Below are 27853 nucleotides of genomic sequence, written 5' to 3' on the forward strand. Positions count from 1 at the left end.
AAATGTGTTTTTAAGTTAAAGGTAGCCATGTTAAGAAAAAATTTTTAAAAGATAAAATTTTATTTAACCCATTATATAAAAATTTTATTGCAACACATAATCAATGCAAAAAGATGATTAATGACATTTACCTTCTTTTGTACTAAGTCTGAGATTTGGCATATCTTGTATGTATGCCATATGTCAATTTGGACTAGCCATGTTTCAATTGCTCAATAGTCACATGGAGCCAGTGACTACTATATTGGATGGCACAGGACTAGCACCTTAACTGTGTACTTGGTACTTGGTTATTTCATGAGTGAGGGAATCTATTTATCCTTGAATCACCCATATTTTATGTGCTGTGAATGATAATGCTCTGTAATTTGGTACAAAGATACTCATGGTTATGTTTTCATTGTGAACTGTGTCCTTTAGCATTAAAATGGACCTGCCTTTGACTCTTAAATTTATGCCTTTTGCCTTGAATTTAACTTTATGTGATACTGTGTTTATTACCCATGTTTTCTTTTGTTTCATTTGCCTGGAGTAATTTTCCCCATTTTTAGATTTTTCAAACAGCTGAATTACTTTATGGTAGGTCTCTTGTAGAAGCACAGAATCGGGTTTTTCTTTGTTATCAACTGTGAACATTCTTTTAAATTGATTTAACCTGTGTGTGTGTGTGTGTGCATGTGTGTGTGTTATAATTATTTATTCTTATTTCAGAGAGAGAGCTGCCATCTGCTAGCCCCACTCCTCAAATGCTTGCAATGGCCAGGACTGGGCCACGCTGAAGCAAGGAACCAGTAAATGAATCCAGGTTTCTCATGTGGGTGGGTGGCAGAAATCCAATTACTTGAGCCATCACTGTGCCTCCCAGGATCTGCATTAGCAGGAAGCTAATCAGGAGTCAGAGCCAGGTATAAACCCAGATAATCCCATAGGAGACACAGATGTCTTAACTGGCACCTCAACTATTAAGCCAATTCCTGCTTGCTCCTCTCCTTAACTTATCTATCTATCTATAAAGATTTATTTATTTATTTGAAAGGCAGAGTTACAGAGAGGAAGAGGTAGAAGCAGTATCCATTGGTTCATTCCCCATATGGCTGCAATAGTGAGAGCTGAGCTGCTCCAAACCCAGGAGCCAGGAGCTTCTTCCAGGTCTCCCATGTGGGTGTAGGGGCCCAAAGATTTGGGCCATCTTTTTTTTTTTTTTTTTTTTTTTTTTTTTGACAGGCAGAGTGGATAGTGAGAGAGAGAGACAGAGAGAAAGGTCTTCCTTTTGCCGTTGGTTCACCCTCCAATGGCCGCCACGGCTGGCGCGCTGTGGCCGGCGCATCGCGCTAATCCGAAGGCAGGAGCCAGGTGCTTTTCCTGGTCTCCCATGGGGTGCAGGACCCAAGCACTTGGGCCATCCTCCACTGCACTCCCTGGCCACAGCAGAGAGCTGGCCTGGAAGAGGGGCAACCGGGACAGAATCTGGCGCCCCGACCGGGACTAGAACCCTGTGTGCTGGCGCCGCTAGGTGGAGGATTAGCCTATTGAGCCGAGGCGCCGGCCTGGGCCATCTTCTACTGCTTTTCCAGGCTATAGCAGAGAGTTGGATTGGGAGTGGAGCAGCCAGGATTCAAACTGGCGCCCATATGAGATGCCAGCACTGTAGGTGGCTAGGCCACAGTGCCAGCCCCTCTCTGTATATTTATATGACTGATACGTTTGAACTTAGTATTTGTTCACTTTCATATAGGCTCTCTTTTCTTCAGTTTTTATATTTATTTTGGGAAGATTTAGAGTTGTACTACAAGCTTTTCATTTATAACTGTAGAAGTACCTTCACTTTATATTTCTTTTGATAGAAATACTAAATTATTCAAAACCTGGACAGGAGGCACAATGACTGCATATCCTTTGAGTGTCATTCTGGAGCAGTCTCTAGTAGGCCTACCTATTACCTTTCTTGAGCAGTTATTCTCCTGTGTGGTACCTAACAGCATCAGCGCAAACATTGCTTAAGAACTGAGAAATTCAGGTTCTCACATCCAACTCAGACCAACAGAAACAGCAACTCTGAGGATGGCCTCACCAATATGTTTTTTAACAAACCTCTGGGTAACTCTGCCAGCATTTTTTGCCGGTTTTAACACCTTGGGAACTCTTGGAAATGTTTAGACATTTTTGGTTATGCCAACTTGAGCAAGGAGAAGTGCTACTGGTATCTAGTGAGCGGAGAACAAGGATACTGCACCCTACAATGCATAGGATAGCCTCCCACCCCACCACACACACTTGCCAACAAAGAGTTATCTGGCCCCAAATATGAATAGTACAGAGGTTAAGAAACCTTCCTGTAAGGAATATTTTAAATATTTATTTATTTTGTTTATTTAAAAGGCAGAGATCTCTCATCCTCTGGTTCATTCCTCAATGCCCACAAAAGCCAGGGCTGGGCCAGGCCAAAGCCAGGAGCCAGGAACTCAATCTGGGTCCTCCATGAAGGTTTTAGGGACCCAAGAAGCTGAGCCATCACTGCTGGCTCCCAGAATGTGTATTAACAGGAAGCTAGAATGGAGAGCGGAGCCAGGATTTGAACCCAGGCATTTTGATATGGGATTTAGATATCCCAAGTGTAGCATCTTAACCACTTTGGCAAATACCCACCTTGCAGGGAAATAGAATTTTGATTTACTGTTTATTATGGATTAGGGCCCACATGGTAACTTGAAGAAAACTGATAAGATACAAATGATTTTTATCTGGTAGAAATGCAAAATATTGCTGTCCAGTAAAAATGGTGATCCCAAAGGTTGTGGTTTAAGTAGTGTCCCTCCCCGTCTTCGTGGAGGAACGACAGAGGACCCTGCATTGTTCTTTCGTCTGCTCGGCCCTCCCCGGGTTTGCTGCTGGTTCTTCCCGGGTTGGCTACCGACCCTTCCACCTCCGTGGAAGGGCGGTTCCCCCTGCCACTTTCCCCACTTCCGCGGGGGAGCGGCACACCACCGGCCGGCTCTCTCGGGGGCTGCTCAGGTGTTCCCCTTAGATGTTCCTGGTGCATGTTGTCTCTCTCCTCCTTTATAGTCCTCTTCCACCAATCCCAACTCTGCTACCCACACGCCGAGTACGCTGCTCTCCTCCAATCAGGAGCAGCTCCTGCAGCTTGTCAAGTTGGTGAAAGGCAGCTGTGTAGAAGCTGTTTAACTCCTCTCCCAGCGCCATATTGTGGGAGAGCAGATGCATAGAATAAGTCTTAATTCCAGTAACTTAGTCTAGTCTGAGTTGCTCCCCACAAGTAGGCAGTAGGTTTTTTTGTTTTGTTTTGTTTTTTAAGATTTATTTATTTGAAAGGCAAAGTGAAAGAGAGGGAAAGACAGAGAAATAAATTTTCCACCCACTAATTTACCTCCCAAATGGAACTCAACAGCTGAGACAGGGCCAGGCTGAAACCAGGAGCCAGGTTCTCCACTCTAGTCTCCTCCTACAAGAGTGGCAGGCACCCAAGTCCTTGGACTGTCTGCTGCTGCTTTCCACAGGCGCATTAGCAGGAAGCTGGATTGGAAGCAGAGTAGCTGGAACTCAAACAGAAACTGCAGTATGGGACACTGGCTTAATCTTCTGTACCACAATACTGCCCACATAGGATATTGTATTCATTGTCCATTATGCAGCAAAATGACCTAAAATTTAGTAGCTTGAAACAATTAGCATTTATGATTGTCATGGTTTCTATGGATTAAAAATTCATAGAGCTTTAATTCTTAGAGAAACAATTTTCATATGCTTTGTACAAGTTTTGTTTGTTTTCTTATGGAAAGTCATCTGACATGTACTGTCTTTTTTTTTTCTCCCTCTAGTGTGCCCTGCAATTTTGTTTTGATTCCTTTTTAATTCTGAGCTTTTACCCAAAATTTATAGCAAGCTTTTACATGGAAGGAATGAGGATTTTTTTCCAGGCCAGGTGAAATTTTGAGAGTGATTTCAAGTAGACTTTACATCTTTTCAGGGACTGGAAATTGTGATATGTGTTCATTCTGGACCCTAGCATTCAGCCGTCACAGAGACAGATTGTTTCTTGCAAATACAGCTTATCTGTGTGCCCGACTCTGCTGCTTCTCAGCACCAAACAAGGCCAGGAAGCTCCTGCCACCGGCTGGTATGTCCCTGTCCCTGCTGTTGTAAACAAAGGGCTGAGGGTAACCCTTCAGAGTGGGCCTGCTCTCTCTGAGATGGACCTTTGTTGCTGCTTGCTTTGTGTTGTCTTGTTTTTAAATATTGCTGCTGTTGAGTCCCTCTCTACCACAGCAACTTCCACCCATGTCCTCCTGCAACCCCTCGGAACAGTCTGATGCTTCTGGCCATCCCGCCTCCACTGGGCCTAAGATTTCAGATCTCTCATGTTTTTCTCTGCAAACGGAATTTGTTTTTTTGTTTGTTTCTGCTTGTTTTTATTCTCATTGTTACTTAAAAAAAAAAAAAAACTATTTATGTATTTGAGAGGCAGATAGAGAAGGATCTCCCATTCACTGACTCCCTGAAGGCCTGCAGTAGATGTGATTGGCTGGGGCCAAAGTAGGGAGCTGGAAACCCAATGAGGGTCTCCAGTATAGGTGGCAAAAATCCAGGTTCTTCATCAGCTGGAAACTGGAATCAAGAGCGAGAAATCGAATTTGGGTACTCTGATGTAGGATGTGGGCATCCTAAATGCATCTTTACTGCTAGGCCAAATGCCCACCCCTGGTTGTTGCTTTTTATATGATTTCTCATAAGAGAAGTAATAATGATCCCTTTTCTCATCAAACTTTTTGTAAACTACAAACCTTCAGAAAAGCTAAAAAAATAGTACAATGAATATCCACTGCCTTTTACCCATAGTCTATAATATTTTGCCATATTTGTTTCCTCTCCACACTAAATATTCTTTGGCTGGACCACTTGAAAGTTGCAGATGTTGATGTTTCATCTCTAATTACTTGGCAAGCATCTCCTAAAATGAAAGACATTTCTCCCACATGACCATAAAATCATTACCTCATTGACGTGAATTAACATTCATTCAGGATATCATTTAATTGAACATACAGTCCACATTTTAACGTCCCCCAATTTCCCCAAAATGTCTCTTTATTTAATTTTTGACATAGTTTCCAATCAAGATTCATAACATCACTTTTGGTTGTTTCATTTCATTAGATCTCATTTGATGGAGAACTACCTCCTCTTCTTTCTGTTTTTATTCTTAGAGTATTCAGGTCATTTGCCTTATGAAATGCCCCCATGTGACTCTTCCCTTATGCTCCTATGGACAGTGCACATGCTACTTAAATTCTCAGAGGATGTTTATTCCAACATGATTGCTGGTAACACTCAAAAAGATAAGGTGAGTGTTTTTGTTTGAGATCTGAGCACACTCTACACTTCAACCAGCAGGATTTGAATGCAGCTAGGAGGAAGCTATTTCCTGATAAGCCTTAAATGCCAAGTTGTTTTCTATACTTACCTTCAATTGTGTTAAACTACATTTTGGCTATCAAATGAATGGTATACTTTTTATTTTATTTTTTTACAGACTACTTTCTATTTTAAAAGTCATTTTTTTCTTTCCTCGTCTCCTTGTGGTAATTTTTTTTCAAACTAGCCTTTTAAGCCTACCTATGTTTTGGCCTATTTACATGTACCCAACACATGGATTTTTCTCTAAAATTACCTTAGTTGGCCCATTTGATCTTAATCTCACCTACCTATTTTCAAATAAGCAAAGAATAACCAACATTAGAAGAAAAGCAGAACTAATCCTATAAATGCTTAATGTCAAGAATAAGAAAAGTTCTTTCACTTATACCTTGTTTAAATAATTTTTGACACAATATTTAGTTAAATACTGGAGTTAGGGCCTCCAAAGTATATAATACATAGAAAATCTGGGAATCTTGAGATAAGTTTTGAAAAGAACTTTGGTTAATTTCAAAATAATACTAACTTAGAAGCTCTTTACAGAGTACTTTTACATATATTATCTGTGCTGATCTTTACAACAGTCTAGGCAGTTAAAAAAGGTAGTTAATAATGGTGGTGGAATCTCTTTCAAATGAAGAAAAGAAGCTTAAGGACCCAAACACTTCAACCATCCGTTGATGCCTTGCACCATCTTCATAGGTGGAAAGCTGGAGACAGGAGCCACAGTCAGGAGTCAAACCTAAGAATATCTATGTAGGACACACACCCACCCCTACTTTTCACTTTAAAGGCAGCGCTGAACATCAGACCTACAAAATGAAGGTCTGGAGCAACCAACCATAATAGTTCTTTTTCTCCATCATGGGCTTGCATATTTTGTTTATTTTACTGATTATGGGTAAGTGATAGATTGGAAACCATTGGTTGCAAGTATAGATAATCAGAATTATAAAGCAGCTTCATTATTGCTCAAATTCCTCTTCAACAAAGTAATGTATATAGGTGTATACACTGACACACAGGTATAGTTTACATACATAGGTAAATAGGTCCCCCCCCCTCCATAAATAGGGCTTTTTATTTGCCACTAATAAAGTCTTAAGTTTTAAACAGACTCTTGGATTGGTGGTTCATATCCATCAACTCACACAGCTTAAGCATCTGTCACATCCCCTGTGGCTTTTCCAGAACTACTACCTTCACCATGAAGATCCATGAGTCTACCCAATTCAAACCTGGGCTGCTTCAGCATTTTTACTTTTCTAACAAAGACATCATGAGAGGATAAAGAGATAGGCAAGCCTTTTCTCTGTCTTTTCCAGTGCTGTCTAGGATCAGTTTATTGATCACTTCTTTAAGTCATTTGTTGGCAACCCTGAGGTTGTGATTTTCATCACCTTCTGGAGTTGGCGTACCTGTTGGTGCAGAGCGTGAGATGTCTTCCATACCTGATTGTTGCTTTTTTCTTCATTTTTTTTAGTAAAACCAACACAGAACAGATGAAGCAAATAACTGTCAGTAGTTTTGACATCAACATGGGCTTCAGTCACAGTCTGCCATTTTTTGACCATGAAACACATTTAGTCTTACACAAGTAAGATCCATGCCACGGAAGCTATTTTTGCCCCAAACATCCTCAGTAATTAGCTTGATTTTTCTAAATGCTTTTTCATCGTTCTGCAGGTCAGCAAGGCACACTTAAACACATGACACTTGAAATCATCAGCTGCAATTTTGAATCCTTGAGTCCTTGTACATATTTCTTATTTTCAGCAGTATTTCTTATGTTCAACATACCAGGTGCTTTCACATCAGACCAATGTTTCTTAGAAAACAGACCAACCACCTTCCTCTGGATGCACTTTTTGCCACCTTTGGCTCTTGCCAGCTGCCATGGAAGTGCTCAGAGAGCAAAAAGTCTGTATTTTTTGTATTGTCACAGGAAGACTGGCATGACAATACTCTTTCTATATATGAAAACTCAAAAATATCCAAACTGAATATCAAGTAAAATAATTCATTTGAGAAGAAAACGAACATTTATTAACAAGTTTCTTCCTGAATTTTCAACTCTTCTAAAACACAAGAAATATTTCCTGTACTTGAGTTCTCATTTCCTATTTTGGATTCTGTTATCCTGTATTTCTTTACATTTATGAGCAAGAGTAGTATATTAGCTTTTTGTTACTTTAGTGTAAACATCTGAGACAGCCACTAAGAAAGGAAGAAGGTTTATTTCAGCTTATAGTTTGGAGATTCATAGTCAAAGCTCAAGCAACCCCAGTTGTCGGGCATCTGTTAGAGGCTGGCAATGGCTGAGTGTATCTGGAGGAACAACCACATGGACAGCCAGCAAGCAGAGCAACACACAGGATGCATGCTCAGCCTGTGTGTCCAACTGCCTGATGAGAACTACCTTCTGAGGGCAAGCCTACAATGAGCTAAAGACCTCCACCTGGCCCAACTCTCAGATGCCAGAATTAGATCAAGTCTCTATCCTTAACCCATCAACTGTTAACATAAGACTTTGAGGTTTAAACATCTCCATGAATGTGGGAGCCAAGTCTTGTTCAACCTGTAATAAGAAGACAATGTTGGGTGAGAGATGGCTATTTGCCCACTGCAGCATTTGCAAATGCTGAGTTCTCTTATTATCTACCTTAATCATACTCCCTCAATTATGAGCTTCATTTAATTAGTATTCCTAACTTCTATATCTGTTAGGAACAATAAATACATTCTAGAAAATTTGAAACCATATATCCAATCACTGGAACTATCTTGCTTCCACACTCATGTGTTCTCTGTTCCCAAGGGCCAAGTCTTGCTTATCTTTGTGCAGCTTAGCCTTGGATCTGCCCACAAAAGACACTCAACAAAGCAGAACTGCCCTCAGTTGTCCTCCAAGGAGAAAAGGGATAATAAGGGTTTAGCTGAAGCAGTGCTCCAAGTAGAAGTGAATTCAGTTTTACATGACATATCCACACTTAGCTCCAATTATGGACTAGTGTAACTGTGGCTATTCACTTGGTATCAGCTCTTTCCCTTCAGTAAAAGGTATAATCCTACCTCTCTTTTTTAAACATTTTAAATCAAGTTTTCTCTCCTCTAATCATGTAATAAATAGATCAACATCTCATTATTTGAATTCAAAGAAAGGTATTTAAAATAGTAATAGAATGCAATTTAAATGAAATGTTAGTCAAAGGTTATTTGTGATGATTTTCATTGAATTAACATTAATTATGGAAGGCAGTTTCTTCAAAACAGTACAAGAGTTCTCTTTCACAGCTGAAAGGGTTTTTATTTTTAATTCTTAAAATTATTTTGGTTTTCAAAATTTGGTAATTGCTTTGAATTTTGCCTCACAGCTTATTCAATGGCTTGTTTTTCTGCTAAATTTTGATTCCCCTAAATTTAAGTTGATTTCTTAATTGCTGCTCCTATTTCAGGAATCTTACAAAATATGAGTGGACCCAGACAGGGCAAATATACTTAGTTTTCTCCATGGTTCTAAATACTAAAAGAGCTCTCATGGCTTGTCATAGCTTTCTCTGATGCAGAATTAGTAAGACTTATGTGATATGTACATGAGTGATTTGTTATACACCATAGTAACTGTATGGTAGGAACCACATAAACAGCTTCTCCTTGTAAGTGGTCATTATTAAGAACCATCCAGGATCTGAAGAGCTTCCTTGTCCCTCAGGAAATGATGAAGTCTGCTGAAGTCCTAGTCCCACCCAAAAAGCACACAAAAAGACCTCTAAAGCAACTCCTTGTTAAACACCAACCCCCCTCACACACATTTATAAAAATATTAAAATAATATTCTCACAAAAGCAAAGTCTGAGTTTAGAGAACAAATATCAAGTACATGCACAAAAGCTTTCATTTCACCCGTATATAAATGGCTCTAGAGAAAGATGCATGAGAAAACTACAGACTACATAACCCAGTCTTCATGACACCTAACCAGGGTCAGGGGGAGGAAATAAATAGTTCATAGTTGGGGTCAGTCCTCTGTCCCATGGTCCAGTCATGGAGATACCACAGTGTCACAAGGCAGTGAGTGTCCAGACACCTTTCCAGATAACTTCCTGAGTTGGAGTATCTTCCAGAGACTTTCATGTTGCTCCTCCCAAAAGCCAACATTATTTTTCCCTTGGTCTGCTCAGCCAGACGTCAGCCATCCTGCAATATAAATTAGAACCTGTTGTGGGACTGGGCCTCACTGGACAAAATAGGAGTGTTCCAGAAAACGGTTGTCTTGATGAATTTGAGGGAACATCTCATAAGACCAGTACCTTGTAGTCTCAGGATTTAGAGGGAATAAAAAGATCATGGAGTCCACCAAGCACAGGAACTCTTAAGGACTCCCATACAAAGTCCATTGAGGTGTACTGCACAGTGTTTCCTAAAGAGTGCTCCACAAAACATTAGCCCTCAAAATGTTCCTTGTTAAAAGGTTTCCCTCTTAGAGAAAGAGATGTGAGCTAGCAGCTTGCTGTCTTGCCATGTGATCCCCTCTGCCACATTATGATTCAATACGGGGCCCTCACCAGAGGCCAATGCCTTGCATTTCACAGCCTTCAGAATCATGAGTGAAATGAACCTCTAATCTTTATACATTAACCAGTCTGTGGTATTTCAGTTATAGCAACAGAAGATGAACTAAGACAACTGTCTTCTATCATTTAAATTATAGGACTCATAGACATCATCTGATGCTAAATAATTAATGTGGAGATCATTTTTCCTAATGCTATTTAATTAGCCTTCCCTGACAGGAAAAAAATCTTGAATTTAAAAAATCCTTTGTCTACATATTCAACTCTTAGCTATAAATTTATCATGCGTTTTCCTTGTTAGTTTATTCCTAAACAAGGAATGTCTTCCCATTTTTTATGGATTCAGCTGAGAGACTGCATAGTATGTATTTATATTAATGCATTTTACACAAGAGCATGTTATATTAATAAGCACAAATGAAATTAAATACTGGTGGTCAGTGAACCATCCCTATGATCTGTGAGATGAGAAAATTGAAAACATAAAAGAACATTTGAATGTGAAGACTTATTTTCCAAAGAACAAAATCAAGTTTTAAAAGGAAAAAAAATCTTTATTTCCATTTCCTAATGGAATTTGATAATCAAGAAATCTCACCTATATAAAGGATTGTCCTACTCCTAACAGGCTGTGTATTTCTCCCAACTCAGGAGCACAGTTTAAGTCACTTGAAATGCGATAGGTTACAAGAAGTGAATTCATGACAAAAGCAAGTACTCCTCCAAATTCAGAGTCCAGGAGATGGGCTTCCTACATTCCAGAGACCTGGTATAATTGTCTTTCTGGTACCCACAGTGCTCATGGAAATAGCTTTTGTAGGCTGAGTTGGTACTCTCAGTGATTAGCTCAATTCTAGGCTTTATCCAGAAAATTTGCACATTTATTCTTTGCTTTTTTTGGATTACAGATCCCTTTGAAAATCTGTTCAATGCTATTAACCTCTCCTCTCCTCTGAAATGAGCATATGTCCATGCATAATTTTATACAAAATATAAAGCCCTTACATCAGTCTCCCTGAACTCATTTTTTAGACCTCACGTTAAGAATCCTTGCCATAAGATATTGAATTCTGGCACCAAATCATGAATTTTTTCTTATGCACCTTTATATTTCTGGCTTGGGCTATGCTTGGCGAATACATATGGGAGAGCTAGGTACTGATAGATTTTCCAAGATAATGAGCAGGGGAAATGTTAAATATAAAGTTGGTGTTGCAAATCGATGGAGACAGAAAGTATAATAATTGCCCATGGCTACAGGGAGGTGGAGAATGACTGCAGTTGGGTACAAAGTTTCTTTATTGAGGAATGATGAAAATGTTTTAAAATTAGATTATACTAATGGTTGCATAATGCTGAATATACTAAAAACTGAATTTTACACTTTTAAAGGATGGATTTTGTGGTACATGAATTATGTCTCAACAAAGCTATTTTTAAAAGTTAATATTATCGGACTGGATGAACCAGCAGATGAAGATCTCTTTCTCTCTGTCTCTCACTATCTGTCACTCTGCCTTTCAAATACATACAATAAATCTTTAAAAATAAAAGTTAATATTTTAAGAAAAGGAAAAATAGCTTATAAGAAACTTCATATGACTGAAGATAATGTGTGGCCTCTTTATTACCTTCAGTGAGGAAGGAGCTAAGGATTTTGGTTAAAGGTCATTGAAGTTTTTCTCATCCAAAGGAAAAAAATGAAGACAGCATGCTTAGGTCTCTTGAATATGGAGAGTAAAGAACTTTACCCATGAGAGTAAAGAACACTGGACTGATCCAATAGAATCTCTGCCTAACCCAGTCTGTTAATGAGAATGATTCAACAGGGAAGTGATGGCTGCCCTCCATGACACTGCTTCAGAGGTTAGAAATACATGCCAGCCAAGTCCTCGAGTCCCTGCTCCTGCATGGGAGACCCAGAAGAAACCCCTGGCTTCAAATTGGCCCAGCTCTGGCCATTGTGGTCATTTGGGAAGTGAACCAGTGGATGGAAGACCTCTCTCTGCCTCTGCTTCTCTATAACTCTGCCTTTCAAATAAAGAAATAAATCATAGAATGAATGGATGATGCCAGTTTCTCCAAACTCTTTTTCTTAAAGCACTATGGATTTTTCACTAATGAATTTATCTAACTCCATCTTGAATCAATTTCCATTTTCAGCATATACTAACAAATTCCATATGCATCCCCATTTGCTTTGGATGATTTGTATATGATTCCTATGCAGGGGAAGAACTTGGTTTATAGAAGGTTGAGTTCTCTCTAACTGATTTGCACCACTTCTTTCTGCGGGGTGATATCAAAGCCTCATTTAGTAGGGTCTAGAGTTTCCAATTCTTCTTTATCTGCAGATCTTTTGCTTCCAATGTCTCCTGTATGTTTGGGACCACGTTCTAGCTTGGAAAACTAAGCAGATCTGTAAAGCACAACAGTGTAAGACACATGCAATAGTCATCGGTTTCTGGAGCATAATTTCAGGATGAAAACATGACAACCTTCACTAGGTTTTAGAACTTAATTCAGTTCAGTTTTATATATGATGAAACTGAGGTACAATGGAAAGAAACCATCCTTCCAGGGTCAACAAAAAGGCCAAAAGTGACATACCTTGATTTGCAAATATCCTATTTTTAACACTAGAAGGCCTCCTCCCTTAATGCTCATCTCAGCACCTTCAGCCTCCTTCATTTTGTTTTATTTGTTTTACATAACACTGACCTCACCATCCTGTCTGGTCTCATCCTGGCCTTCATCCTGGTCAGGTTCAAACTCGGTGCCCCGATCAACAACATCCACTCCAGCCTGTACCCTGGGCTTCTCGTTTTCCCACTTGGCAAAACCTTTGTCCTTAGCGGCTTTGTCATGGAACTTGGATTTCATTTTGGGGAAGGTGTGGGATCCTGAATCCCCCCAGCCAGCCTCCGACCAAACAGGTTCAGTCTGGGTGGCCTGGCTGGTGGTGGCCCGCTGTAACCTCACAGAGATCTTGCGGGAAGAGCCTGTGACCAGTGTGATGGCTCTGCTGTCCAGGTCCTGATGTCCAGCAGCAACCCCAGGAAACTCAAATACATCATCCTGCACTGAGGGGGAAAGAAGATAGTAATTAATTGACACCTGGATGTTTGAGAGCAACCCTTCAATGTCCATGCAAAGAAAAGGAATCTGACATGCAAGGTCCCAGAGAAACAAACTAGAAACAGAACTAAATTACCTACAAGGGAGTTGAATGTTAGACCTGACAGCAGAGAGAAGTGACGGGGAAGTCAAGGGTCTAGAAGTCAAGAGTCTAGACTCAGAACCCAAATGAGGTCCAGGAATGGGAGGTGAGCAATGAGACATTGTGGAAGAAAAAAAACAACCCGAGAGGACATTACCTGGGGGTATTGAGGGGCTTCCTGGCAGTGACCCATGACTACTCCCCAAGGAGGGTGCCCGGGCCAGTCTCCTGCAGGCCAGAACCAGGAGGTCTTTGCACTGTTTGTGACAATTGGCTCCACAGTCTGAAAAATTCCAAATGAGTCACACATGAGGAATGTGAAGCATGACTGGGCTTCCAGAGTGGCACTGGAGCTGCCAGCCTTCTCTTCCCCCACCCACTTCTAGGTTGACTCTCAGCCCAATGCAGATCCACAGAATGTATCTAGGGGCTGAAAAAGGACCATACCATCTCTCTTGAGCTCCTGAAGTCCTTTTCTATTTGCTCAACTTGTTCCTCTCTGTAAGTTATTGAGGTGCTTAGGGAGCATGCAGAAGGAAGGGCCTAGTCTGAGAGGTAAGTTACTCTTGCCCAAAATGAAATGCAAATCATGTGGGACTGGGGTTCTTTCCCAGGCCAAGATGGAATCCCCACCAAGAGGCTCTGGAGTCTCAGCTTCACCTCTCCTGGGACCAACAGCTGCCTCTGCTGATTTACTGTGATATGTTCCTCCACTGAGTACTTCTCTGGATTTTTTGTTCATTTCCAGAAACCTTTTTCAGGGCAAGTAAGTGTATCTTCTGCTTCCTTTTTTTATATAGAAATAGAAAACAAGGTGGGCATATGCTCAATAAACATGTCCTTCATGTGTGGCTTGGATGTGAGTTTGGGTGCTGTCCAAAGTCCTGTGTGTTAAAGGCTTGGTACTCATAGGGTGGAAACTTAATCCAATTTTGGTATTTAGGAGTGAAGTCTTTAAGTAGTGATGGAATTGGATTGAGTTGTGAGGGTGGGGCCATGATTGAATCATATTGGTTTTATAGGAAGCAGCACAAGATGTACTCTGGCTCTTGCCGTGTAATTCTCTTTGTCAGCTTGACACTCTGCCAAGTAAGAACAATTTCCCTAGATGTCCAACTAATGGGGTCACCTGATCTTGGACGGTGAAGTTCCAAAATCATGAGCCAAAATAAACCTTTTCTGTTTACAAAGGTAGTTTCTTTTAGATATTTCATTAATGTAGGCATACAGCAGATTCTGTGAAATTACCCATTAAGATGTCTTAGTTAAGGCAGCAGAATATTAATTATGACTTGAGGTAGAAAAATGTGGCCATGTTGGAACATAGCTCATAATTATTTCATATGTTGAGAGTCCTATACTTCAATTAGAATCATTGAACAGATATGACCATTCTACAGTATATTTCACTCAACATCAAAGAAAACCTAAGTATTTACAATATCCATTGTTCCACAAATGATTTTGTTTCAAATACTCTTGATACCATGTTTAGTCTATTTTAATTAATTTTTTCTACTCTATGTGCCATTAGGAGAAAACACTGTACTTATATGTCCCAAGATAACCCAAGAGTTTAATTAATTTTCACCTTCATAAAATGTGTGTATGTGTGTGTGTGTATGTGTGTGTGTATGTGTGTGTGTCTTTCAGGAAACAGAGGAACAGAAACCAGAATAAAACTAGTGACTCATTGCTAGGAAATAAAATACTATAATATTTTTGAAGTCTGACTGTAAAAATCCAAGTTAAACCAAAGCAAGTGAAAAACAAGTTCTGTAGGGAAGGACCTTCTGAGTACTTAACTGTGGCTTCCAGCTAGGAGCTTCACATAAACTTTCTGTTCATGCAAAACAGGACCAAATACTGAAAGATGGCTAGAGAAAAAAGGCATTGTGGGAAGAGCATTCGTCTAAAGGTGTTCATGATTACAATGTTTCCTTTTGAAAATGTCATTATATTTTTCAAGAGCATTGCTAGATTTTTTAAAGAACCAATATAAACTATTTGCAAAGTATCTAGCAACTCAGATTAAACACCAATAATGTGTAATAACCAAATATATATACACATATATATGAAGCAATATATTCTCACAGGCTTAACACACATGCATACTGCATTTGTCAAATATATATATATATATATATTCAGTTTATAAATTTCAGTTAAATGGGGGATATATTAGAATGAATTCATTGAAACATACAAAATAAGTTATGTCTCTCATGTTTTATTATCTTCATTATCCATATGATTTAGTAGAGAAAAGACTAGCTATGAGAAAGTAGGAGGAAATGCCTATGTCTTCCAGAAATTAGTGTTTTTTTTTTTTTTCCCTTTGAAGGGAAGTTCTTTTTTTTATAAATTTTATTTGAGAGGCAGAAAGACATACACACAGAAGACACAGAAAGAGACAGCAACAGAGAGACAGAAAAACAGAACTCCTGTCTACTTTTTTATTCTCCAAATGCCTGTAGTGGCCAAAATCTTGCATTATAACCCAAGTCTCCCATGCGAGTGGCATGGGAGCCATTGCAACTGCTTCTGAGGCATTAGCAAGAAGCTAAAATCTGGAGCTGGAGCTGAGAATCAAACCAGGCACTCCAATCTGGGACATATGTTATCTTAGCCACTTGGCTGAATGCTGGCTCTGCAAAGGTTCTTATAGCCAGTATTTTAGTAAGGCTGTCACACTTCAGAATTCCCACCTTAACTGGACGCTGATGATTCTCTTATTTTTTTTAACAGACTTTGTTTTTTAGAGTACTTTTAGGTTCACATCAAAAGTGAGAGGAAGGCACAGAGATTTCCTATATCCTATGCATTCACACATATACAGTCTCCCCTGTAACCAATATCTCACAACCAAATGGCTATTTTTTACCACTGATGAACCCACATCGGCATCATTATCACCCAAAGGCAATAATTGACACTAGAGTTCACTCTTGGTGTTGTAATGATGGTTTCTTAACAAAATTTCAGCTCACCTGGGCTCCTTCCCTTCAACAACTCCTTTTCTTTCTTTCATTTTTTATTTATTTTTTTTTTGTTTTTTCCCCAAAGAAACCTTTTATTTAAGGAATACAAACTTCTTGTGTTTTATAAGTAAACCTTTAGGAACATAATGGCTGATGATTCCTAAGGGATCTTGGAGACAGGGCTAGATGGATGTATGCTGATAAGGTTGGCTTGCTGCCCTCTCAAAGCATGCTGTAAATTTTTAATTCTGGTTCTCTAAAACTCTGGTGACTCCTTCCTGGACACATTCACCCTTGGTGGCCATTGGCACAAGAGACCTAAGTTCTCAGTGATATCAAGAACTTTTGTTATTGTATCTATGAACTATATTGAATCTGTTAAAGAAAAACTAATTATAAATTAAAACAAAAAATTTTAAAAATAAAAAGAGCTTTTGCTGCTTAACCAGAAAATTTGGATTCCTACCTAAAATGTCTCAGTTTGAAAACTAAAAAACAGTAAGAACATGAATTTACCTTTGCATTTGTATCCTTGCTTGATTATGCCCCAGAGCTGCAACAAAAGACAAAGGACTGTCAGAGAATCTGGAGAGAAATCTGGGAGGAAGTTCTGGGAAGTTTCATGACTGGCCAGGCACAAACAGGATGTCACTGCTCTTAACACTCTTCCTGTCAAACAGAAGGACCCTCTCCCAGCCCACCCCAGTTGTGGTGATAACATGAATTTTGCTTCCTTTTTCTTTCTCAGAGCCAAATGGGAGCTGGAGTGGGAAATAGCATTTGTGTGTTTGTTAGATTCCGGCATGACACACTCTCAGCAAGATTTACAGGGGAGATGACCACTTTGTGTTTGGAAGCCCCTAGTGCCATCTCTCCTTATCACTATAGGAAATACAGCAATCTAAGAAATGCACTTTGATGTAGGCAGGCAGATAGGATAAAATCGATTCGATTTGTAAGCTTGAGACCACGCCCTCAACCACGGCCCCTGTGTGATCTCATGCCCTTACCTGATCTCACCTGAATGCCCACCTGCCCATCAGACTATGTAATCACTCCCCTTTGGAAAGCATACAAAAGCCGAGGAGCGCCCCAAAATCGCTCTCTGCCTTGGCTAAGCTGCTTGTAACTGCTCATGATCAAACGCTTGCTCCACATGGCTATTGGCCTGCCCTCTGCTTGGTATGAACCCAACCTAGCCTCTAGACTTTCTTTCTCCCCTAAATAAAGCCCTCACTCTCCTGTACATTTCTCTCACTGAATAAAAAGGTCACAAACTTACCATGTTGTCTGGTCTATTTGAGCCAGAATTATTCTCCAAATATGTGACAAGAGCCCAGAAAATTATTAATATTAAAAAATATTAATAAGCAGGATGGTATCAACTTTACACTAAAGTGTTTGGATTTGTAAAATTATTTTATTTAAGTGTTTAATTATTTGAGAGGCAGTGAAACAGAGAAACAGTGACAGAGCAAGAGAGCTCCATCCACTGCTCTTTTCCTCAAATGCCTGCCACAGCCAGCACTGGGCCAGCCCTAAACTAGGAGCTGGGAAGCCAATCCAGATCTACATGGCAGGAACCCAACTACTTGAGCCAACACTATTGCCTGCCAGGGACTGCATTAGCAGGATGCTGGAATCTGGAGTCAGAGCAGGGACTCAAATCCAGAATTTTCCCTACTAAGTTAAATGCCTGCACCGTGTGTGGAAATTAGGTTTATTGAGTAGAATTTGTACCTTGAAAGAATTCAGAAGAGGAAACTAATTTACTCATATACTCAATCTTCACAATTCTTTCATGTTTGGCCTGCGCCAAAGCTGTATATGATGTAGAAAAGCCTCAGAATCTGCCAGCCAAGAAGTTATTGACTTCCACTTACAAAATAGGAGTGGCTGTTAAATAAAAATTATAGGAGGCCATGTTTTGGACCAAGTTCTTTTACAGTCCCAGCAAACCAGACCCAAAACCAAAATGGAGCTACCCAATGCTACAGTTCTGTATCACCAAACTGAAACTAAACTGTTTATCTTACTTTCCAAGAAACTATAAGAGATAACAGCCACATTTCCCAAACAGGCTGGGTTTCAATGATCATGATAATGAAGCTTCCTCAGCCTTATTTGTTACATACAAAAAGTAACCTGAGGGGCCGGTACTATCGCATAGTGGGTAAAGCCACCACTTGCAGTCCTGGCATCCCATATGGGAGCCAGTTCGAGTCTGGCTGCTCCACTTTTGTCCCAGCTCTCTGCTATGGCCTGGGAAAGCAGTAGAAGACAACCCAGACACTTGGACCCCTGCACTCACGTAGGTGACCTGGAAGAAGCTCCTGGCTCCTGGCTTCAGATTGGCACAGCTCCGGCCGTTACAGCCATCTAGGGGGTGAACCAGCAGATGGAAGACCTCTCTCTTTCTCTCTGTTTCTGCCTCTCTGTAACTCTCCCTTTCAAATAAATACATAAATGTTTTTTAAAAAGTAACCTGCACTAACCAGTTGGTAACCAATCCATTATTTTTCTCTTTTTCTGTTTCCCTGTCCCCCAAAATAACTTGGAAATGACCAATTTTCTACTTTTTTTTAAAAGTGGTTCATTCCCCAAAAGATCGCAACATGACTCGATCCAGGTCTCCCAGGTACATGAGCCATCACATGCTGCCCCCCAGGGTTCACATTAGCAGGAAGCTAGAGCCTGGAGTGGAACAAGGACTTGAACCCAGGCAATCTGATGGGGGATGCAGGCCTCCCATGTGAAGTCTTCGTTGCTGCATTAAATGCCCACCGGCACATTGTTTTAGCTTCTGCTTTCTTCAGCATTTCCCTGTCTGCCTGGCTCCTTAGAACACTTTTCTATTTTACGGAATGAAGTATTATTTTTGATTCTAGAATCAAAAAGCCAATTAAGATCTTTTAATCATTGAAATGCTATCCCTTGACTTGACAAATTATCCAGGAGAGGTGTGAGGGTCCATGGTTTCACAAGGGAGTGACTCTCCAGGCACTCCAGGGGCATTGTCCAGAGGGTGGTGTCTGTCCTCCTGACGGACTCCCTCTAAACGCTGTGAAGAAGGGGGCTCATCATGATCTTTCCTGTGCCTCCCTGCAGCACTTACACATGGGTAACAGGGACACCAGGAACGCATGGTCTCATCAATTAAATGGGCCTAGTTCAAGTCAGAGAAGCTCCTTTCCCAACCTCCTAGTGGTTAGGTTACATGGTTGTTTTTTACTTAATTAAATGATGTTGAAAGAAGCAGGACAGGTGCCCACCTGGGACGAATGGGAACATGGCTCACAATGTATCACAGGTGAGCAATGCTCCTGAGTGTGTCATCATGGCTTTGTAAGAAGCTGTCAGGGCTGTCTGTGGCATAGTAGGTTAAGCCTCAGCCTATAACACCAGCATTTCATATGGGCGCTGGTTCAAATCCCAGGTGCTTCTCTTCTGATCCAGCTCTTTGTTAATTGCCTGGGAAAGCAATGGAAGATGGCTCAAGTGCTTGAGTCCCTGCACTCACGTGGGAAACCTGGAGGAAACTCCTAGCCCCTGGCTTCAGATGGGCCCGGCTCCAGCAGTTGTGGCCATCTGGGGAATGAACCCGTATACAAAAAACCTCTCTCTGTCTCACCCTCTCTCTGTTGGTAACTCTGCCTCCAAATAAATAACTAAACCTTGACAACAACAAAAAAAAGCTATCACTTCTGACCCAGATCCCTGCTAATGTGCCTGGAAAGCAGTAGAGGACAGCCCGGGTGCTTGGGCCCTTGCACCCAACTGGGAGACCCAGAAGCTCTTGGCTTCTGGCCTCAACCTGGCCCAGTCTAATCTAGTTTGCTCCTCCTTTATGAAGGGTAAATATGGGGCCAGCATTTGGCAGGGCAGTTAAGAGCATTATGATGCCATTTGGAAACCCACATCCCATATCAGAGAGCCTGGGTTTGAGTCCTGCTCTGTTCAGATCCCTGAATTTCAGATTCCTGCTAACGCACATCTAGGAGGCAGCAGGTGATGGCTCAAGCACTAGGGTCGCTTGCTACCCATGTGGGAGATCTGGACTTAGTTCCTGGCTCCTGGCTTTGGCAAGGCCCAATTCCAACCTTTATAGGTATTTGGGCAGAGTCCCAGTGAATGAAAGAAAGGGAAATAGAAATGATTTTAAAGGGGGATGTGATAATCCAGAAATTTGCAAGGACCAACAAACATTGTGTAAGCAGTTCTTTCTCTATGGAGCCTTGATAGTAGTAAAGATGATAGCTAACATTTATTGAATTCTTGCTATGTGAAAGGCACAATTTTAAGCTCTCTACATGTTTTAACTCATTTAGTGCCCACAATAATCTTGTAGGATAGGTAATAATATTTTTCTTCTTTTTACATAGGAGGAGACTGAGTTCCACAGAAGTGAAATTATTTTGGCAAAGCCTCCATCTATAATAATGAGGGAAAGCAGAAAGCAAAGCCATTGTTCCCAGGTGGTCTATGTGTGAGCAAAAGCCACTGAGGTAGGCCAAGAAAAGATGAATAACAAGAGATGTCCTAATGTCCAGAGATAGCAGCAAGCCACAGGAGCTGCTAAAAAATATAGAGACAGGGCTGGCGTCGCAGTACAGTAGATTAATCCTCCACCTGCAGCACCGGCATCCCATATGTGCACTGGTTCTAGTCCCGGCCGCCCCTCTTCCAATCCAGCTCTCTGCTATGGTCTGGGAAAGCATGGAAGATGGCCCGAGTTCTTGGGCTCCTGCACCCGCATGAGAGACCGGGATGAAGCACCTGGCTCCTGGCTTTGGATGGGCTCAGCTCCAGACATTGCAGCCATCTTGGGAGTGAACCAACGGAGGGAAGACCTTTCTCTCTGTCTCTCCCTCTCACTGTCTGTAACTCTACCTCTCAAATAAATAAATAAAATCTTTAAAATAAAAAAGAGAGACACAAATGATAGTTCCATGAGGACTAAAAGTATGGACATGGTGTGTTAATGCATACTTATAACCAGGAAGAAAATACTAGCCATGGAAAGGCCTTGTGCAGATAGATGGATGTGCAGGAATATTTCCCACATTCCTTTAAAATCAGAGCTGCTCTAATACTTGGAATAGTTTCTTAAGGCTTAAGGAACACTGGACTGGGTGGGCATTGTGGCACACTAGATTAAGCCAATACTTGGGATGCCTGCCTCCCATGTTTGAGAGCCTGTTCCAGTCCTGGCTCCTCTATTTCCAGTCCAATTTCCTGTTAATGTATTCTGGGAAGCAGCAGATGATGGCCCCCACAACCTCATGGAAGACATGGATTTAGTTCTGGGCTTCTGACTTTGGCCAATGAAAGGAAGTTTTCTCTCTTTGTCTCTGTCTCTCTCTGTCATTATGCCTTTCAAGTAGATGAAAAATAAGCTTTTATTTCTATAAAAAAAAAAAAAAAAACAAAAAAAACAAGGAGCACTAGAATGAGAGTCAGGAGACCTGGAGATGACTCATGGTCCTGCTTTTAATGATCCATGTGACCTTGGGGAAGTCAATTTTCTCCAGATCTCAGTTTCCTCATCTGTAAAATAAGGGAGTCACCAACACTTTCACTTCTGGAATTCTAATTCTAAAATAAATGGATTGCAGCACAAGTCATGTCTGTTTGTCATCCTTACTCTGAAATTTGAACTTATTTCCAAAACAAATAATGCAGCCATTGGAAAATGGTCCCTTGCATTCTTCCACGATTCTTATCAATGACACATCTATAGAGTTGTACTGATGAATTCCTTTGAAAACCAATGGATATTTTTAAATGTATGTGAGTAGTGAGTAAAAAAACAAAATCAAATTTTACCAATGAAATTACATGTATTTTGAAAAATATAAAGGACTAGGAAAATTAAAAATAAGTTAATTTAAAATTTTCAAGGAGCATTAAGAAAAGAAATACACTGAACTATGTGACATCCAACATGCCTAATGTTATTTTGCTACCACAGCAACATGGCAGGTATTTCCTTCCTTTTACAGATAGGAAAACAGAGACTCAAAGATAGTTAAATAACTAGGTCAGAGAGAGTCAACGGGCGTAAGAACAAGATTCAAACCTAAGGTTCCAGATTTCAAGTCCAGAGCTTTCTTTCCTCTAATTTTTTTAAATGATGGATTTATTTATTTGAAGAGCAAAATGACTGAGAGAGAGAAAGAGAGAGATCTTCTATTCACCAGTTCACTCTGCAAATGCCAACATCAGCCAGGGCTGGGCCAGGCTGAAGCCAGGAGCCAGGAACTCTGTCCAGGTTTCCAATGCAGGTGACAGAGACTCAAGAACCCAGACCATCACCCACTGCTCTCCCAGGCACATTAGCAGGAAACTGGATCTGCAAGTGGAGCAGCTAGGATTCAAGAAACAACACTGATGTGTTACCCAAAGCTCCCTCCCTTTTCAGCATCATCAGATCTAGATATTTCTTTCCCCCAATCTCCATCAAAATGAAAAAGGAGATGTATTTGTTTCCTAAAGAAGTGGCCTGGAGCTGCAAATCCCTGTGGGGACAGGAACAGAAGCATTTTTCCTTTGTTGGCTGAGAAAGAGCAGGTCCTCAGTCTTACCTTTTTTTTTTTTTTTTTTTTTTTTTTTTTTTTGACAGGCAGAGTGGACAGTGAGAGAGAGACAGAGAGAAAGGTCTTCCTTTTCCGTTGGTTCACTCCCCAATGGCTGCTGCGGCCGGTGCACCGTGCTGATCCGAAGCCAGGAGCCAGGTGCTTCTCCTGGTTTCCCATGCAGGTGCAGGGCCCAAGCACTTGAGCCATCCTCCACTGCACTCCCTGGCCACAGCAGAGAGCTGGCCTGGAAGAGGAGCAACCGGGACAGAATCCGGTGCCCCGACCGGGACTAGAACCCGGTGTGCCAGCGCCGCAGGCGGAGGATTAGCCTATTGAGCTGTGGCACCGGCCAGTCTTACCTTGATCCTTGACCATAGCAAGTGCTATCACCCACCTGGAATCATTTTTGAGGTACCATCTGCCTCTTACTTACTCCTTCTCAGGTGGTTGTATGCTTGAACACAAATTCCTGCCCTTGTGTTCCCCAAAGAAACAATGTCATCTAGGGGAAGCATATATCAGCAATGGCTTCAATATGGGTCAACAGTGGGATATGACTACTGAATAAAGCAAACAAAACTGAGCTCTGGCATTTAGGAAAAGAGCAACCATCATACTAACTGGGGTGTTTGGCAGCCCTCACCTGGAATGCCACATTTTCCCATTTACTTAACTTGAATATAGACTGGAAGACATGCAGGGCCAAAAGCTAACCTCAGTTCCCAACGATTTCTCAAATGTGAGGAATGAAGGACACACTCTCCATTTGTTGTCATGGTGCAACTGGAGCACAGGATTCAAGTCAGAACACTTGTGTCCCCTGTGGCCCTCTATAGTCATAGGCAAAGGGAAGGGTTTGTTGGGAGATTTAATGAAATTAAGTGACTGGGGAAGTACTTTGTAACTGTCAAGTGTTAGGTAAATGTTACTTAGTATTATAACCATCTACTCTCTAAAAGATTTTTTTTTCCTTTTTGAGTTGGGAGTTAATTGAGTCATGCCACAGTGGATTTCTAGTGACTAATACCATATGAAATGAGCACTCAAAGGAACTGGCTAAGATAAATGCTCTGTTTAATTGCAATTACTTATGAATATTAGTGATGAATGCCAGGAGTTTGGTCTGACACCTTTCCCTGGCAGGGATTAACAGACAAACCACTCTCTTATATTAGCAGCTCTCACCAACCTGCGCTGTCTGCCAACCCTGCATTCCTAGAGCACAGCTAACCTCATAGATCTCGCCTTCACTTTCATTTAATTTTTACTGTCAGAAAACCATCATGATTTATTTCTGACCCAAAGCAGGCTCTAGTGAGTGTGTCATTTTTTACCTTCTCAGAATGCTGCACCAGTAACTACCCACCAAGGAAAATGATGGAAAACAGACTTACAAATCCTGCACAGTGTTCACAGAAGGTTGGCTTCAGGTAGGTCATCTCTTGAAAATTATGGACAAATCCTGGTCCCATTTTACAGTGTAGTTGGGATTTAGCTCTCAGGAAGTAAGCCATCATTTCGTCTTTACTGATCAAGCCATCTCTGTTAAGAGAATCAAAGAAGGGAGGGATCTTTGAATCCCACATTGCTAAGCAGTTGCCACACTTTACACACCCACCCTCCATACTTCTGTGGCCCAAAGGAGATGAGGAATGTTGACTTCTCCATCACATCTAAAGGGATCTCAAAGGACAGCATCGGGTACTGAAAGCCTTTCATAGTCAGTAAAGATGGTGTGTGTGTGTGTTTGTGTTCGTGTGTGCACACGCAGACATGTAGGACCATACACACTGTGCACACAGGAGGCCTGTGTACTCTGACACAGTATGGAATCACAACTTCCAGAAGGATATCTTTCTAGCCTTTGTCTAGCACTAGGGTTTACAAATTGGGTAGCTGGATAAAAAGAGGAAACTGTTTTAACTTCCCATTCTCAAGTTCACTCAGCCTGATCCCATCCAGCCACTTCCTCAGTGGCCCTCTCACTCATTCAGCCTGGCTCATAGCCTGTCACTGAAGCAGTGCTTCTGTATCATCTCAACACAGAACAAACTCACCTCCATATCCTCCATGTACTGCACATCCTCACTCTTGTTTATCAGAAAAGATCAAATCTGTTGGACATAGTGAGCTCCAAGTCACCTTCTTTCTATACCAGCATGGGCCGGAGATCACAACTTTCCTGGTCAGTTCAGAATTCCTTTATACTCCCAAGTTCTTGCTTGGGATACTCCCAGCCCCCCACTGTCTAACCGCCATATGACTCGACACTTCCATCCGCTCAGTCTCTTCACCTATTTCTCCCTCTGCTTACAGTTATATTCAGGATTCTCCCTTCTGAAAAAATTTCCTCAATCCTACTACCATTTCCAGCACTTGTCTTTTCCCTCTTCCTTCTCTGATTCCCAGAGTTTTCAAAAAGAGGACTCTAGCTCTCCATTTTCTTCAATTACTCTTTACTCCATAGAGTCAGGTTTCCAGTCCTACTAACCTGTTGAGACTATCAGCAAGGACATCCTTAGTGGCCTTTCCTCATTCTTCAGACTTTCTGACCTCTTAGCAGTAGGTGGCATGAGGACAAAGGTCCTTTCTGACCCTCTCCCCTCTATGGAACCCTATGATTCCATGCAATACGGTTTTCCTCCTTCTCTTCACCCATTCTCCCACAAAATCATCCTTCCTCTCAACATCTAGATGTTGGGGAAGGTGTTTCTGCAGGCTCATTACTCAGGAGGATCCATGCTCTTCTCCCTCTGAATTTTCCCATCAGCCCTTGCTCACTACACTAAGGATGCCAGCTCACAACACTGGGCTGAAGACTGTTTCTCTACCCCTGACTATTCATCTGAATCTTCAACAATTCACTGGATGTCTCTTCCTGTTGGTCTACTCTTCTCCCAAAACAAACATATCCAAGCCCAACTCTGTATCTGTCTTACCAATATTCCTGCCCCAGGCTCCTCTAATGCTGTTAGCAGTACCATAATTTTCTTTCAGGTTTAAGAATTTCAGACCTCTTCAAAATTAAACAGTCAACTCATGATTTGCTCTTCTCAAGAGCAACACATTATATTTTCGTCCCTGAATTTAAACACAAACACACACAAGGATCCTGGTTTCCTCTTGGAGGTACATTCATGGAGTTGAAAGACATATAGACTAAGAGATGATTTATTGACAGATAGATGATCGATAATAGATAGATGAGAGATAGTAGATAAATGACAGATAGATACTTACATATACAATACCACTTAGTCACACAAGTCTGGGCACCAATTAGAATACAGTGAACAGGGTTCCTGGAGCAAAACCATAAAGCAGCAACCCCAGCCCAGGCCCCTTCATGGCTTAATAGAAGAAGGAAAAACAATACTTGTTGCCTAGCATGTGTACCATCCTTCATTATATAGATCTGTTACTATATGTTACTATAATGTAGCCAGGAGCTCCATTATCCAGCCCTTCCTGAATCTAGGGGGAGGTCATATGACTGTTAGCCACCAAGCCAACTTGAACAGACCTAGGAGTTTAAGAAACTGCTGTGCTCCTCCACCTCCTCTTCTCTCATCTGCAAGATGTATTTAGAGGGCTCCACGACCCTAGATGCCAGCAAAGCCAGGAGATAGAAGGAGCCTACTCCATGGATTACCAGGAAGGGGAGTGCTGACCAGCCACTAGGAAATTAGACCCTTAGATAAGTGAGGAAAAAAACTTCAGTGTGTCAAGCTAATGAAAGTTTGGAGTTTGTCTCCTACAGAAGTTGGTGGTGTCTGACTAAGCACACCTGGAATTATCCCATGTCCCTCTACAAAGAAATGGCCCATCTTTCCTCAGTTCATGGTGGGAGTGTTCACATATGACCAAGGCATGAGAGAGTAGCACCAGCTTCTCTGAGAGCCAGTCAGGGCTATCCCTAGCATTGACTCAGAGAACCTGCTGTGCTCACACCTGCCATTCTGGAAATAAAAAGACAGAACATCTTCAATCTTTAAGTTAAGTTCTGAAAGAATTTCTATCTCCGAATGAAATTTTACTTGGTCATTGATCCAATGAAACTTCCCAAGGTGGCCTAAAACCTGACTTCCTGCCCATGGGGAGCAGATTACAAGTTAAATATTCCAAATAACAGTTCTCAAAGAGCTTTCTGTGGGAAACCAAACCCTTAAGATGCTAATCGGGGCTGCAGAGAGTAGGAAAAATGCTTTGGTTAAAAAATAGCTATTTATTTAGGCCTGCTTTGCCAGCGTCGCTGCACTTCTACTATCACCTCCGCCGCTGGCCCCTTGGCACTGCCTTCCTCCACGTCTGCCTCCAACTCCACACACTTCACGCCCTCTGTCGCATGTTTGTCATTCTCCACGGGCCTTGGGCACAGGCGTGGTGGACAGCAGTGGCGGCAGAGCAGGCCAGGCCTCTACCGAGGCAGCAAAGGGCGCATCGGGGGCTGGCGGGAGCAGTGGCCCCATCAACCCGGCCTCCTTGCCTCCCGGGGACCCGCAGCTCATCGCCCTCATCGTGGAGCAGCTCAAGAGCCGAGGTCTGTGTGACAGCTTCTACCAGGACTGCCCAGCCGACGTGGACACCAAGCCAGCCTACCAAAACCTGAGACAGAGAGTGGATAATGTTGTGTCCACTCATCTGGATAAGCAAGAGTGGAGTCCTACAATGAACAAGCACCAGTTGTAAAACGGCCTGAGGCAGAGCATGGTTCAGTCAGGGATGTTGGAAGCTGGGGTAGACAGGATTATTTCTCAGGTGGTGGATCCAAAACTAAACCACATCTTCAGACTCCAGATTGAAGGAGCAATTCATGAGTTCCCGGTGGCTCAGAAGAAAGAAGCAGTGCCAGCACCCCTCCAGAGCCTGAAAGCCCAGGAGCCCGAGCCCCGAACCAGGGTGCCTCCTAAGAATGTGCCTGACACCTTTTGACAGCTCCGTACGGTTATGGTTCAGTTACATAAAAGAACAACTTCCAAATGGAGATGGGCCACGCTCGTCACTGATTTCCAGATCGCAGCCTTGACTGTGGGGCGGCGTCTGGATGGAACAGAGAGCTGTTGG

General features: G+C 41.7%; 1 protein-coding gene and 2 pseudogenes across 2 annotated transcripts in view; 1 reads left to right on the plus strand and 2 right to left on the minus strand.

The window, feature by feature from the left end:
* Window positions 1–6298: 6298 nt before the first annotated feature.
* LOC149128149 (small ribosomal subunit protein eS1 pseudogene) lies at window positions 6299–7339 on the minus strand (annotated as a pseudogene).
* Window positions 7340–7651: 312 nt separating this feature from the next.
* The window catches only part of RASGRP3 (RAS guanyl releasing protein 3), a 46935-nt gene continuing 26733 nt past the window's right edge, over window positions 7652–27853 (minus strand). For both annotated transcript variants that reach the window (XM_089326542.1, XM_089326541.1), the window contains exons 10-14: window positions 24184–24331; window positions 16728–16764; window positions 13385–13510; window positions 12729–13090; window positions 7652–9630 (exon numbers count right to left, since the gene is read on the minus strand). In XM_089326542.1, the coding sequence (XP_089182668.1) occupies window positions 9622–9630; window positions 12729–13090; window positions 13385–13510; window positions 16728–16764; window positions 24184–24331 (682 nt within the window). In that variant the 3' untranslated portion in view covers window positions 7652–9621. The remainder of the gene's footprint in view (window positions 9631–12728; window positions 13091–13384; window positions 13511–16727; window positions 16765–24183; window positions 24332–27853) is intronic.
* Window positions 24435–27834, plus strand: LOC103347730 (biorientation of chromosomes in cell division protein 1 pseudogene; annotated as a pseudogene).

This window comes from Oryctolagus cuniculus, chromosome 2 (genome assembly GCF_051225735.1).
Source record: "Oryctolagus cuniculus isolate XC-2025 breed Fujian yellow rabbit chromosome 2, ASM5122573v1, whole genome shotgun sequence".
In the NCBI taxonomy this organism is placed as follows: Eukaryota; Metazoa; Chordata; class Mammalia; order Lagomorpha; family Leporidae; genus Oryctolagus; species Oryctolagus cuniculus.